General features: G+C 42.8%; 1 protein-coding gene across 1 annotated transcript in view; it reads left to right on the top strand.

Moving 5' to 3' along the window:
* Positions 1-600: 600 nt before the first annotated feature.
* MRPS35 (mitochondrial ribosomal protein S35) overlaps positions 601-15,239 on the top strand; it is a 31,420-nt gene continuing 16,781 nt past the window's right edge. Inside the window, exons 1-7 of the mRNA XM_065654971.1 lie at positions 601-777; positions 3,164-3,207; positions 7,283-7,450; positions 7,857-7,917; positions 11,031-11,170; positions 11,916-12,025; positions 13,772-13,841. Of these exons, the coding sequence (XP_065511043.1) occupies positions 624-777; positions 3,164-3,207; positions 7,283-7,450; positions 7,857-7,917; positions 11,031-11,170; positions 11,916-12,025; positions 13,772-13,841 (747 nt within the window). The 5' untranslated portion in view covers positions 601-623. The remainder of the gene's footprint in view (positions 778-3,163; positions 3,208-7,282; positions 7,451-7,856; positions 7,918-11,030; positions 11,171-11,915; positions 12,026-13,771; positions 13,842-15,239) is intronic.

Genomic DNA, 15,239 nt, shown 5'->3' with positions numbered 1-15,239 from the left:
TGTATCACTTAATCTTCTGCCTCCCTCTTGTCATGCAGAAGGATCTAAAACTTGAAAAATATCCCCTCGTTTTGCAGGTGGTCAGAAAGCATTTATCATGTCAATCGGTTAACCATGTGTACATCTTTTACGACTTTATCACAGTATACATTAATTTGGCAGCTTCTCTTCAGTAAAAAGCTGTATTTAAGAAAAGCAGCGCTATCTAGTCCAGATTTACACACAAGACAGCAGGATCATTTTGTTTCCATATGACAGGAACCCATCAGCGTTTTGCTGAAGAAATCCACGGAGCTTCCCCTACAGGGGTCCCTGTTTCGGGGATACACAGTGCACGCAAGGACTGAGAAGTTATATTTACTTGTGAGAGGAAGAAAGTGACTTAAGGAAGAAAACGCCAGCACAAATCCCCATCCCAGCCCTCCGGCCAGGGCCACGGGTTTTGTCCCGTCCCGTCCCAGGTGCCTCAGCCGGCTCCGCCCGGCCCCTCGCCGCCCGCTCCCCTCCTCCTTGAGGGCGGAAAACTGCTACGATTTGCCTTTACAACTGGTTTGGCCCGAGCCGGCTCCCGTCCTGCCGGGAGGACGTTGGGCGGTGGGGCTGCGTGTGGGCAGGTTCCCAAGATGGCGCTGGCCGGCGGGGCGGTGCTGGCCGCTGCGGGCCACCGGGCCCTGCTCTCCCGCTCCTGCGGGAGGGCCGTGGCGGCGCCTCTTTTCGGGGCCGCGGCTTACTCCTCCGTGCCGGCGGTGAACAGCAGGGACGGGCAGCAGAGGGAAGGTGAGAGCGGCCCGGCCCGCGTTGCGGCGGTGGCGGCCGCGCAGCCGTCCGGGGACGAGGAGCTCGGGGCTGACGGGGCCCTGAGAGCGGGTGGGGAGCTCAGGCCCGTGGCCTGCCTTCCTTCCCGGCTGCAGGCCGCTCTGGAAAGGCGTTTTGTTTTGCGAGTGTTTGTTGGAGAGCTTTTGGTTAAAGAAACCCTATATTTACGGTATAGGGTAGAGGCTTTGGGAGCATAGTTGCTGTGAATAGTCTGAAGAAAAAAGTGAGCAAATTGGTGTTTGCTAGACAGATTTTCATAGAATCATAGAATTATTTCAGTTGGAAGAGACCCTCAGGATCATAGAATCCAAACATATCCTAACTCTGGCACTAAACCATGTCCCTAAGAACCTCGTCTAAATGCCTGTTAAACACCTTCAGGGATGGTGACTCCACCACTTCTTTGGCAGCTTGTTTCAATGCTTGACAACTCTTTCCATGAAGAAATTTTTCCTGATATCCAATCTGAACCTCCCCTGGCACAACTTGTGGCCATTTTCTCTTGTCCTGTCACTTGCTACTTGGGAGGAGAGACCAACACCCTCCATGCAACAACCTCCTTTCAGGTGGTTGTAGGCAGAGATAAGGTCTCCCCTCAGCCTCCTTTTCTCCAGGCTGAACAGCCCCAGTTCCCTCAGCCACTCCTCATCACACTTGTGCTCCAGGCCCCTCACCAGTTCATTGCCCTCCTCTGAACTCTCTCCAGTACAGGATTTTTGGCCTGTAGTACATTGCCTGGTTTTGGGTACGCCAAATGAGAATTTAATCTTTTGCTGAGGGATGTGCACTGATGTTAAACATTTGGTGTCATGCCTGGCCTCAAGCTGAGCTGTTGCCTGAGTTCTGTTGGGTCAGGGCTGTACCAACCTTTTCCCAAAGACCAGGTGGACATTTGTCGTCTGCAGATTCAGGGGCAGGCTGAGATGCTGAAAGGGCCTCCAAGTGATGTCTGATGTTGGGGCCCATGGCACTGCAGGAATAGGTGTCCTGTCCTGAAATTGTAGATGTTTGTAACAAATAATAAGATGGGTATGAATGAAGTGTGTCTGTGAAAGCATCACAAATATGGCAGATCAAGGGATAGAAGAATGCTGTGTATTACTTGTTGCAGAGCCCCATGCGTATTCTTCAGTTTCAATTTTTATATAGCAAGAAGAACATAATTTGATCTATAAAATACTTTTCTTTAATAAAAGAACTGTGAAATACGCAAGTTTTTCTAAGGTTTATGTGCGGTAGTGTTGTCAGACAGATTAATGAGGCAAAAAGAACCCAAACATCCACTCCTAAATCCCATTCAGTGCTTTTTGCTAAATATATACTGTAGTGTAATGTGGTAACAATTAAAAAACAAATGAACAAACTAAAAAAGCCCCAAGCCCAAGCAGGACACTTGAACATAAATTTAATGAGATTCACTTTCATTTATCTGACTGCTATAAAGACCACATTGTTTTGGTGGTGTTGAGGGAAGGGACAGTTGAAAGCGATTAAACTACCGTTTGAGGAGTGGGAGGAAATGAACACAAGAAAGTGAAAATCTCTGTTAAGATCGAAAATCTAGTTGTATTCGGTATCTTCATGCATCCCTATGAGTCCCTCACCACAGCTCCAGCTGAAGTCAGTTGTCTGAAAAATTGAGTCAGTGACTCAGGCCTGCTAAAAGGGAGTAAACTCTTTCAATTTCTGTTGCATCTTCTCTGAGACTGCCCAGTCAGCACATCAACATGGTAAAATGGCAGAAAACAAACCCATCCATTTGGTCCCCATCCCAAGAAGAAAATGTTTTATGTGCAAACAGTTTATGCAGAGGCTAGATGAGCCTGAAAGCGTCACAGAAGAGGGTGTGAAGATGTGCTGTCAGAAGGAAGGGATGGAGCTATGGGATTCTCCTTTTGGTAATAATGAACTGTTAGGTTTAGCTGTCCTGTACTGCTGGTGGAGAGCGATTTGCGACTTAAGAACTGTGTGGGAAAGAGAAAAGGAAGCACAGTTAGGAAGACAACAGATGCACTTATCTCACTTTTCTTTCCTCCTGCATCAAGCTGGAATAAATGGTGCTAGCAAAATGGATTTAGGCATGTAATCACTAAAATATTGTTAATGTGTTTCTAGGATAGACCCAGATGAAATGGCTTCCAAGCTTTTTTTTTTTTAAAGTTTAAAAAAATAAATAAGCAATCTGAAGTATGAGTATCTGATCTTCCTCTTCTTCCAGATAAGACTGGGAAGTATTAGTGTATATTGTCTTTGCAGAAGAAAAAAAAAAGCATACAGGATTATGCTGCTCTTTTTTCCACAAAATGACATAGTAGTTTGTATTGAAAAATGTTTCTTTTTCTTTCAGCTTCAACAAGGAGAAGAGGCAGGACACCACAGTTTGTAAGAGCAGTAAGTACTAAAACTATTTGCGATTAACTAAGAGGTATTAGAAAACTCTTTCTAAGCTGTGTATCATAACAGTTTGTGCAGGAACCCCATCTGTAGTCAAAACCTGGTGAAACAATCCGTTGTGACTATTCCAGAACCATCACCTAGTTTGTTTCATCTCCCGCCTGTTTTCAGTCTGTGTTCTCGTAAAGGCAAAAGCAGAGGAGGAGTTAGAAACCTGAAAAAAAAAGAAAAGAAAAGCGGAGGAGTTAGAAACCTGTGTTCGGTCAGGAGATTATGATCTGGTGGCATTAACAGAGACATGGTGGGACAGCTCACATGACTGGAATGTGGTCATGGATGGCTATGTCCTTCTCAGGAAAGACAGGCCAGCCAAGCGTGGTGGTGGAGTTGCTCTTTATGTGAGAGAGCAACTACAATGTATAGAGTACTGTCCAGGGGCAGATGAGGAGCGAATTGAGAGTCTGTGGGTAAGAATTAAGGGGCAGGCTGGCAGGGGTGACACTGTTGTGGGAGTCTGTTACAGGCCACCAGATCAGAGTGAGGAAGTTGATGAGGCCTTCTACGGGCAGCTGAGCGCAGCCTCACAGTCACAGGCTCTGGTTGTTATGGGGGATTTTAACTACCCTGATGTTTGCTGGAAGGACTACTCAGCCAGCCAGCCTCAGTCTAGGAGGTTCCTCCAGTGCATTGACGATAACTTTCTGATGCAAATGGTGGAGGAGCCGACTAGGAGAGGTGTGCTGCTGGATCTCGTCCTCGCTAACAAGGAGGGTCTGGTTGAAGCAGTAAAGGTGGGGGGCTGCCTTGGTTGCAGTGACCATGAGATGGTGGAGTTCAGAATCTCCTGTGGCGGGAGCAGAATACCGAGCAGAATTGCAACCCTGGACTTCAGCAGGGCCGACTTTGGCCTTTTCAAACAATTGCTGGAGGAAATCCCGTGGGCAAGGCTGCTTGAAGGTAAAGGGGCCCAAGATAGTTGGCTAGCATTCAGGGACTGCTTCTACCAAGCTCAAGATCAGTGCATCCCAATGCGCAGGAAGTCAAGGAGGGGAGCCATGCAGGTCTCCTGCATGGTTAAACAGGGAACTGCTGGGCAAACTCAAGTGGAAGAGGAGGGTTTACAAATCATGGAAGGAGGGGCTGGCCACTTGGGGAAGAATGTAAGGCTGTTGTCAGAGGATGTAGGGAGGCAACTAGGAAAGCTAAGGCCTCCTTAGAGTTAAACCTGGCGAGAGGGGTCAAGGACAACAGGAAGAGCTTCTTCAAATACGTGGCAGATAAAACTAACACCAGAGGCAATGTAGGCCCACTGATGAATGGAGTGGGTGCCCTGGTGACAGAAGATACAGAGAAGGCAGAATTACTGAATGCCTTCTTTGTCTTTGTCTACTCTGCCGGAGGCTGTCCTGAGGAGCCCCGTACCCCTGAGGCCCCAGAGGAAGGCAGGGCAATGGAGGAGTTTGCCTCAGTTGATGAGGACTGGGTTGGGGACCAGTTAAGCAATCTGGACATCCATAAATCCATGGGTCCAGATGGGATGCACCCACGGGTGCTGAGGGAGCTGGCTGAAGTCATTGCTGGACCACTCTCCATCATCTTTGCCAAGTCTTGGGAAACGAGAGAGGTGCCTGAGGACTGGAGGAAAGCAAATGTCACTCTGGTCTTCAAAAAGGGCAAGAAGGAGGACCCGGGCAACTATAGACCGGTCAGCCTCACCTCCATCCCTGGGAAAGTGATGGAACACCTTATCCTTGGTGCCATCTTAAGACATATCAAGGATAAGAGGGTCATCAGGGACAGTCAACATGGCTTCACCAAGGGGAAGTCGTGTTTGACCAACCTCATAGCCTTTTATGAAGACGTAACAAGGTGGATTGACGATGGCAGAGCAGTGGATGTGGTCTACCTTGACTTCAGCAAAGCATTTGACACCGTCTCCCACAGCATCCTCACGGCAAAACTGAGGAAGTGTGGTCTGGATGATCGGGTAGTGAGGTGGACTGCAAACTGGCTGAAGGAGAGAAGCCAGAGAGTCGTGGTCAATGGGGCAGAGTCTGGCTGGAGGCCTGTATCTAGTGGAGTGCCTCAAGGGTCAGTTCTGGGACCAATACTATTCAATATATTCATCAATGACTTGGATGAGGGAATTGAGTGTACTATCAGCAAGTTTGCTGGTGACACCAAGCTGGGAGGAGTGGCTGACACACCAGAGGGCTGTGCTGCCATCCAGTGAGATCTGGACAGGCTAGAGAGTTGGGCGGGGAAAAATTTAATGAAATATAACAAGGGAAAATGTAGAGTCTTGCATCTGGGCAGGAACAACCCCAGGTTCCAGTACAGGTTGGGGAATGACCTATTAGAGAGCAGTGTAGGGGAAAGGGACCTGGGGGTCCTGGTGGACAGCAGGATGACCGTGAGCCAGCACTGTGCCCTTGTGGCCAAGAAGGCCAATGGCATCCTGGGGTGTATTAGAAGTGGGGTGGTTAGTAGGTTGAGAGAGGTTCTCCTTCCCCTCTACTCTGCCCTGGTGAGACCTCATCTGGAATATTGTGTCCAGTTCTGGGCCCCTCAGTTCAAGAAGGACAGGGAACTGCTGGAGAGAGTCCAGCGCAGGGCCACAAAGATGATGAAGGGAGTGGAGCATCTCCCTTATGAGGAAAGGCTGAGGGAGCTGGGTCTCTTTAGCTTGGAGAAGAGGAGACTGAGGGGTGACCTCGTCAATGTTTATAAATATATAAAGGGTGGGTGTCATGAGGATGGAGCCGGGCTCTTCTCGGTGACAACCAACAGTAAGACAAGGGGTAATGGGTTCAAGCTGGAACACAAGAGGTTCCACTTAAATTTGAGAAGAAACTTCTTCTCAGTGAGGGTGACGGAACACTGGAACAGGCTGCCCAGGGAGGTTGTGGATTCTCCTTCTCTGGAGACATTCAAAACCCACCTGGACGCCTTCCTGTGTAACCTCACCTAGGTGTTCCTGCCCTGGCAGGGGGATTGGACTAGATGATCTTTCGAGGTCCCTTCCAATACCTAACATTCTGTGATTCTGTGTGATTCTGTGATTAACAGTGGTAAGCTAACAGTTAGCTTGTATTGACGCCATGTACCACCGTTCTTAAAAGTAACTTAAAGTTGCATTTAATATAAAAACAGACATTTTAATGCTGTTTTCAGTATGAGTCTACAGGATTCATAGTGGTTGCTTTCTGGTGTAATTAAAAAATCTGATATTGTGAATAAGTGAAATTGTTCTTGCACGGTAGAATTAAAACTGATATCTGAACACTTAATCGCTGCGAATGTTCTTATTTATTGCACACATAAATTTCAAAACTAGCGTATTATGTGTTATAATTTTTAAAGGCAAATAGTAAAAGTAGACTTGGCATGCATTATTTTTTTTTTTAACTTCCAAGAGCAGATTTAATGATACACCAAAGCAGTCAATCCAGCTGACTGCCTATGTCCATTCGTCTTTTACCCTTCTTAATTAAAGCTTTGGGGAAAGAAACAGTGACCTTGTGCTTTTTTAAGAGCATTTGACTGAAACCTTGGTCAGTAATTGAAGGATATAAGCTATTTCTGCAATATAGTAATACATTGTTCCTACACTGGAATTTCTATAGCAAGTAATTTCAGATTTACTAATATGTGTTTATTTTAATATGAACTTGTTCAGACTTTCAGAATTCCAGAATTTAAAACTCATTTTCTTGACCCCACCAAATGCTTAGGCACTTTATGAATAGAGTGTGCAATTAAATACTGGCTTGGTTCCCCTTTTCCTCCCTGCTGATTTATCACAACACAAGAAGATGGCAAGTTCTTCTTTCTAAGCATTTCTGAAATAAAATGCAATTTAAGATTGGGAAAGGCCCTGCTACCCAAGCTTTGAGAGGCTATCTTTTAAAAATTCCTTGTACAAATGAGCACTAACTTTTGATGTAAAGGTGTCTTTAAATATCTAACTGTGGAATTTATTCCTGAAATAACTTTTTGCATGTGTTGCTCCTTCTTTGTCTCACAAAACAGCACATCTCCCATCAAACTTTTATAATTTTTGATTTATTAGCATCTGCCTCCCAGAACTGAGAAGATGGCGGTTGATCAGGACTGGACCAGTGTTTATCCAACAGCAGCTGTGTTTAAACCTGCCTCTGTGCCTCTCCCAGTTCGAATGGGTTACCCAGTGAAGAGAGGAGTGCCTCCACCGAAAGAAGGCAACTTAGAACTTATGAAGGTAAGACATGTGCCATTGGTGTGTGGTAACTTCTAAAATTATTGGTCACTAAGACTGCACTGCTTTGATTAAAATGTTTATATTGGGTACTGTTTTCTGTTACTAAATAGGGTACTATTCTATTTAATTTCTAGATTAAATGGTGACAAATACAAATGTAAGTAACAAATGAACCAAATCAGGAGACTTTTTTAGGATCATCATGCCTGTGAGTTTTGTAATGGGGCTTAACTTAAGTCTTTTGCTAAATCATACTTGACAAGAGTCTTCTTATCTGAAGATTTGATCACACGTATTGTACTGCCTTAACAAATATTAAAAGCGTAATCAGATTTCAGTAATGTCCCTTTATTTACAAACAGACAAAATGCTATTATTTTGGTAACTTTTAATATATCTGTTTCAGATTCCAAATTTTTTGCATCTTACTCCTCCTGCAATTAAGAAACACTGTGCAGCTCTTAAAGGTGAGAGGATTTTTTTGGTTTTGTTGTAGCTGTGTGTGATGAAGTAGAAGATGAGGCATGGTCTACCACTGAAGCAGGTTATTTGTCTGGCTTTGGCTAGTATTTTATGCTTTCTTGTTGCTGCATTGGGTCATACAGTTGGTAGGCAGATATGTCTTAGGAGCTTTTCAGCACACAACTAAGACTTTAATTTTACCTTTTCATTAGGCCCTGCTTGTACTGGAGAATTTGTATTTTAGTGTCTTAAGGAAGATGGATGATGAATGCGACTCAATTCTCAAAAGATTATCTGTGTTTAAACCAGGGTTTAATCAGTAGCCATTCCATTAAATGGAATGTTTTTAATAAATGAAACATTCTGTGACAGGAAGGTCTGCTGGGGAGATACAAGATCTAATGAAGACCAAGAACATCTCTGCCAGCCAGCAAGCCAAGAAGGAGAACCTAGTGAGTAGGTTAGTCCAAAGAGAAGTGGAGCCGTGAGCAGACAGGGAGGAAATAGAATCATAAAATCATTTAGGTTGAAAAAGACCCTTAAGATCATCAAGTCCAACCGTTAACCTGACACTGCCAAGTCCACCACTAAGCCATGTCCCTGAGTGCCACATCTACATGTGTTTTAAACACCTCCAGGGATGGTGACTTAACCACTTCCCTGGGCAACCTGTTCCAATGGTGGACAACTCTTTTGGTGAAGAAATTTTTCCTAATATCCAATCTAAACTTCCTCTGGAGCAACCTGTGGCTGTTCCCTGTCATCCTATGGCTTGTTACTTGTTACTTATAAGAGGCCAGTCTTGAGTTGCATGTACACAAATGCATGCAGCACAGGAAACAGGAAGAATTAGAAGTCTGAGAAATCACAGAAATGCAGAGCAAAAGCTTGTATGTTTTTGAAGTACAGGCAGGAATGATGTGGAGGATGAACTGACCTGTACCCGAAAGAGCAGCTCTGATACAGAGCTCTGCAATGAGATGCATAGCAAGCCGGTTAAGAAGTTGAGAGTCAAGATCAGAGGAGAAGCTGAAAAGGATGTCTTGGTGGGAATCTGTCACAGACTGCCTGGCCGAGAAGAGGAAGTGGATGAACAGCTGAAAAAAGCCTCCTAACTGCAAGCTTTTGTTTTCATGAGGAGCTGCCACCATCCCACCATCTGCTGGAAGGGTAATAGGGTGGGATGGAATCAGTCAAGATTTCTGGAATGTGTTCCAGATAATTTTTTTATGCAGATGCTGAACAGACTGTCTAGGGGAAGGTGCTGTGTTGCATGTGCTATTTGCAAGAATGAAAGAACTGGTTGGGGGTGTCAAGGTTGGTGGCAGCCTTGGTTGCAAAAAGAAAATCGTGGAGTTTAAGATCTTGAGAGAAATGAGGAAGGCAAATAGTGTATTGAAGGTAATTTCTCAATGCAGATGATTGATGAGTTGACTAGGAGACATGCTCTGTTGGATTTATTGTTGAGAAACAAAGAACAGCTGGCACACAATGTGAAAATTAGGGACATCCTTGGTAACAGTGGTCATGGAACTGTGGTGTTTAAAATCCTGAGAGAAGTGAGCAAGGCAGACAGTAGAACTATAGTCTGGACTTGAGGAGAGTGATTTTTGGTTTATTCAGGAATCTTATTGGCAGATCTCACAAGGGACTCTCCTAGGGAGAAAAATGGCCTGGTAGAACTGGTGGATGTTTAAGTTCAACCTCCTTAAAAGAGCAAGAATGGTCCATTCCAATGTGCAGAAAGTTGAGCAAGTATGGCAGAAGGACAGCATGGTTGTGCAGGGAACTCCTGAGTGACCTGAGATGCAAAAAGGAAGTACACAGAAAGTGGAAGCAGGTAAAGACTACCCAGGAGGAACAGGAGATTTTTACCTGACCGTCTTCAAGAGGGCAAGAAAGAAGATGCAGGGAGTTGCAGGTCAGTCAGCCTCACCACATTTCCTGAAAGACTGTGAAGCAAACCTCTCTGGAAGCCACTTCCAAGCACATGAAAAGGTGCTTTATAACAACCTGGATAATGGTAGAGAGCACAACCTCAGTAGGTCTCAAGGTAGTAATGAATTGGAAGGAACAAGTGATACACTGGGAGTAGGGCTGCCATTCAGAGTGATGTGAACAGGCAGGAAAGATTCAGCTGCAAGGACCTTCATGAAGTTAAAGGCAACTATGAAGTCCTGCATCTGGGGTGGAGTAACCTGTGAAACAGTACAGTTGGGGGTGGGAGGCAAACCTTTGCAAAGGCCATGTGGGGCCTGGTGGGTATTTGAAAGTTGAACATAGGTTAGCAGTGTGCCCTTGTGGCAAGGAAGGCTAACTGCATACTGGGTTGTATTAAAATGGGTATAGCCAGCACACTGAGGAAATTAATTCTTTCCCTTCCATTTAGTAGTGTATCCAGTTCTGGGATCCCCAGTACAAGAAAGACATGGACCTGTTAGAGGAGGGCCACAAAAACGACGAGAGGACTGGAACACCTCTCCTGTGAAGAAAGGCTGAGAAAGTTGGGGTTATTCAGCCTGGAGAAGAGGAGGCTCCGGGGAGACCTTGTTGTGGCCTTTCAATATATAAATGCTGCTTACAAGAAAGACTGGGAGAGACTTTTTATCAAGGCCTGTAGTGACAAGACAAGGAGCAACAGTTGTAAGCTGAAAGGGGGTAGATTTAAGGAAGAAATTTTTCACCATAAGGGTGGTGAGGCGCTGGAACAGGTTGGCCAGAGATGCTGTGGATCCTCCATCGTTGGAAGTGGTCAAAGCCAGTCTGGATGGGGCTTTGAGCAACCTGATCTGATGAAAGATGCCCCTTCCCATGGCAGAGGTGTTGAACTAGATGATCTTTAAAGACCCCCAAACCATTCTTTGGGTCTATTTGGCACTTGAGACTGCATCTGGAATACTGTGTCCTGTTTTGGGTAACTCAGTACAAAGAAAGACATTGAAATGCTGGAGCAAGTCTGGCAGAGACCTTGACATGATCTAAATGAGTATTGTTTCTATAAATACTACTTTAAAAAAGATATATTACAATAAATTAAAAACAAGCAAAAAAAACCCCAACAAAAAACAACAAAAAGCCCAACAGTTATTACTTGGAGTGTTTTCTCTTTGTTATACAGATTTCTGCACTGAATGGCCAAGTGCTTTGGACAGTGATGAGAAATGTGAACAGCATTTTCCTATTGAAATTGAGACAGTAGATTATGTTGCTTCAGGAACATCTATTCGTAATCCCAAAGCAAGGGTGGTGACTTTAAGAGTAAGTATTTTTGGTAAACAGCCTTTGTTTTGAAAACCAAGATGCTTGTCTTTCTTTTCAAAACACATGCAAGTATGAGATGTGGTAAGATGTGGTGGATTGACCCTGTCTGGATGCCAGGGGCCTACCAGGCTGATCTGCTGCTCCCCTACTCAGCTGGACAGGAAGAGAAAAAATCTGATGAAAGGCTCGTGGATTGAGATAAAGACAGGGAGAGATCTCTTACCAATTACTGTCATGGGCAAAACAGACTTGACTTAGGGAAATTAATTATTTACCAGTCAAATCAGAGTAGGATATTGAGAAATAAAAAATAAATCTTAAAACTGCTTCCCTCCAGCCCTCCCTTCTTCCCAGGCTCAACGTCACTCCTGATTTCTCTACCTCCTCCTGCTAAGCAGTGCAGGGGGACAGGGAATTGGGATTGTGGTCAGTTCATCATGTTGTCTGTGTTGCTCCTTCCTCCTCACACCTTCCCCTGCTCCAGTGTGAGGTCCCTCCTACAGGAGACATTTCTCCACGAACTTCTCCAATGTGAGTCCTTCCCACAAGCTGCAGTTCTTCACAAACTACTCCAGCATGGAACCCTTCCACAGGGTGCAGCCCTTCAGGAGCAGACTGTTCTAGTGTGGGTCTCCCATAGGGTTAAAAGATGTGCCTAACTAGCTCAAAATGTTTTCAGGCTGCGTAATAATACTAATAAAATAAAAAAGGTAATAAAAGATGTTTTCTCTTGTACTTGAAGGTTAAACTTTCTAACCTGAATTTGGATGACCATGCAAAGAAGAAGCTCATTAAACTTGTAGGAGAGCGGTACTGTAAGGATACAGATATGCTCACAATTACAACGGACAGGTACAGTTACAAGAAGGAAAAAAAAAAATGCCTGTAGCAATGGTCACAGTATAGAAAGGGATGGGTGCCTTCCAGTGATGTCAATTATTGTCTTGGTAATTTATTTTTAAGGCTAAAATATGACTTAAACATACAAGTACTTCTGTTATTAACTGTTAAAATGATAATGGGCGAATGTCATAAGGTCAAACCTAATATGTGTTACATATTGTTAGTTATTGAAGCTCTGTATTTAGAAGTCTCAATTGTTACTTGAAGTAGTCGTCATGCTTCCCAACAGAACCCATGGGCTCTGTTAGTTTTAACAATGAGTTGAAGAGTGTTAGGCAAGAAAAATTGTATCAGTGACCAGATGTTTCTCAGTATTTTGATATTCTAGATATAAACAAATCACGTTAGTTATTTACAGTTAATATTCAGAAGGCTGCGTTGGAAAAAACTTGTTTTCTGTGTTGAATTTTGAAGCATTTAAGAGAATAAATACATGTTCCTAAATTCACAATACACTTTAATTCGTAGCTGCTCTCAGTGGTAGGAAAAAATTACTGGTAGTCTCTTCTGTTTGCATGTTTTTATTAGAAATCTTTCTCCCATCTTAAATTTCACGTCCTTCGGTATGAATACTGTTTTAATTTACATAAAATAAATACAAAATGGATAAAATTGTGCCTATCTTTTTTTACTAGACTTGGAAATCTGGGTAGTTTACTGGGACCACTTGTGCTATCAACAGTTTAATTTCCCTTGCAAGACTTATTTTGTGGCTAAAACATTTTGATGGCTGAAAGGAGCTTAACCTGTAGAGCATCTGTGAATGTTTCACGTGGTGTTCCAGAAGAAACTCTTAATGTGCCTGTTGCTATTGCACTTCAGTTTTAGTAAATTCTAAGGCCCAAGCTCTGAGCAGAATCCATTTCTTGTAATACAGGATTTTCCAGGCTGGGGCTCTTTCACTATGAAAGAAGTAAGAGACAAAAGGTTGAGTCCTTTTCAAAGTTTATTTGCTAGAATAGTCATAGTCCATAGTCATTCAGATGAGTGTTTTTAGAGCATCTCAGATGTAGTCTTGCAAGATTCAATTTGTTCTACATCAAAAAGAGGCGTGAAGGAGCCTGCAGGAAGTGAGTGTGAGAAACAGACAGGAAGTTATGGTTGATCAGCATGAGGGAGAGATTAATGTCGTCAAATTCTCAGCAGAAGTTTTTGATGACCAGTTTTAAGAAATACACTGGTTTTGCAGAAATGTGTTTTATCCCAACAGATTGCATCTGGTGATCCTGTTTTGACTTATGGCTACATTGACTTAAACTTTTCTTCTTACATAGTTCGTTAGATCTCCTGTTCTGAACTGTATTTCATGGCTGTTTTCACCACTCATCCTCCTTCCTTCAGGTCTGGGGACTGGAAAAATAAATCAGGTTTTGAGTATGCTGGGTTCCACTTAGACACAGAGGGAAAAGGAATTTTTAATGTTACCCGAAGATCTGTAAATTCTTGCAGTTTGCATGCTTTCTTACTGACTTGCAGATGCCCGTTCTTCCATCTTCTTAATACTCATGCCTTCGTGATGTTATTCTTGATTATGTGTAGTTGAGAAATGCATGTGAATCAAACACACATTTCCCTAAGATTCCCTGCATTACAAATTAGACACTTTTATGGTAAGTTTAATTATATTTTGTTCAAAAGTATATTACAGTGGCTTGATCGATTTCAAAAATACTGTCTTTGTTTATGAATTTTCAGGTGTCCGCTAAGAAGACAGAACTATGATTACGGCATACACCTCCTCACAGTTTTGTACCATGAATCTTGGGTAAGCGATTGTGAATAACTCGCGCTTTTTAACGTGCTCTCTCATAACTTATAAAAAGCTCCATGGCGTGCACAGCTTAAAGTAAATTCTTTTCCTTTTCCACCTCACTTCAAATTCAAATAAGAAAAGTTGCTTATGTTTGAATGTTAATTCCCCAGTCAACTTAGAGTGCATTTCTTTAACTGCACAAGTGCTATTCTGGTTGTTTGTATACATAGTTTGCTGCTTTTCAGAAATTTTCCAGTTTATGACCTTAGTAAGAGATTCTTTCCCAATACTTTTTCTCACAACAAGCCGAAAAGTGACCCTGAGCCTAGCAGAAAACACCTTAATTCTCAGGATTCCTAAATATGCATCTGTTTTGGCATGCTGGGCTGCCTATGCACAATATTCAAATATGAATTGAGTGAATCCAGAGGAGTGGTGTGCTCTGATTGTCACCTGTTATCTATGCTTTTTTAACAGTAGCTATGTTTAAAGATGAAAACAAATCCATTCCAAAAAAAGCAGAGGAATGTGTTACTGGCCTTAAAGCTATGGAAACTGCCATGAAGCACAGTATCTACATTTTGCCTCATGCCAAACTCTTATCTGTTACTTAGAATCTATCTTTCTTTGGACGGTTCCTGGGCTGCAGTAACCCATGGCTGTAGTTTGGAAGTATTCTGCTTCTTAAATGCGCTCTCACAAATATTGCCTCAAGCTGGAAGGAATGAGAACTTTGACTGCTTTTCTGAGCTCTCTTTTGCTTAGGAAAAGGACATCCTCCCCACCTTCTGTTAGTTTTAGGATTTCATTGCATTAGTTAGTGTCCTGAAATATATATACAATTATTGTAACTCTTTAGATAAATATTTCTACCAAAGCAAGAGTAATGTAAACTTTTCTGTAATCATTCAGGAAATAGGTTATTTGAAACTTTTCCCAGTAGTTCGTTTTGTTAAATAGTTATACATGTGAAATATCCAATGTAAATATGTTAAAGATACTATTCCAATTTATTGAGAATTTCTTACAATTCTTAAGTAGTCCTCTAAATAAGATATCTTTAGACCACAGATCTTTCCTTTACAGTGAGTTCTTCAGACTTGTCTCCTGTATTTTTGTGATTAATCATATTGGTTATAAGTATTGCCATCAACAATTTCACAGCCATTTTCTACAGAAAACAAGTTAGCAGTCTGAAATGAAATTATTGAAAACCCATAGATATGTTTTGGATAACTTAACATTGTTTAAAATGTTATTAGTCACACTGCTTGAGACAGACAGACAGTGAAAGCCTTCATCGTCAGTATATTTCCATAGAGTACTCTTTTTTTAGAAGTTGTAGCTGATTAAGTACCAAAATTCACACTTCAGTTGTTCTATAGTATTTAAATTAAATCTCCATATTTG

Source organism: Caloenas nicobarica, chromosome 1 (assembly GCF_036013445.1).
Source record: "Caloenas nicobarica isolate bCalNic1 chromosome 1, bCalNic1.hap1, whole genome shotgun sequence".
Taxonomy (NCBI): domain Eukaryota; kingdom Metazoa; phylum Chordata; class Aves; order Columbiformes; family Columbidae; genus Caloenas; species Caloenas nicobarica.
The sequence above is the reverse complement of the archived record's forward strand: the minus strand, read 5'-3'. Positions and strand labels throughout refer to the sequence as shown.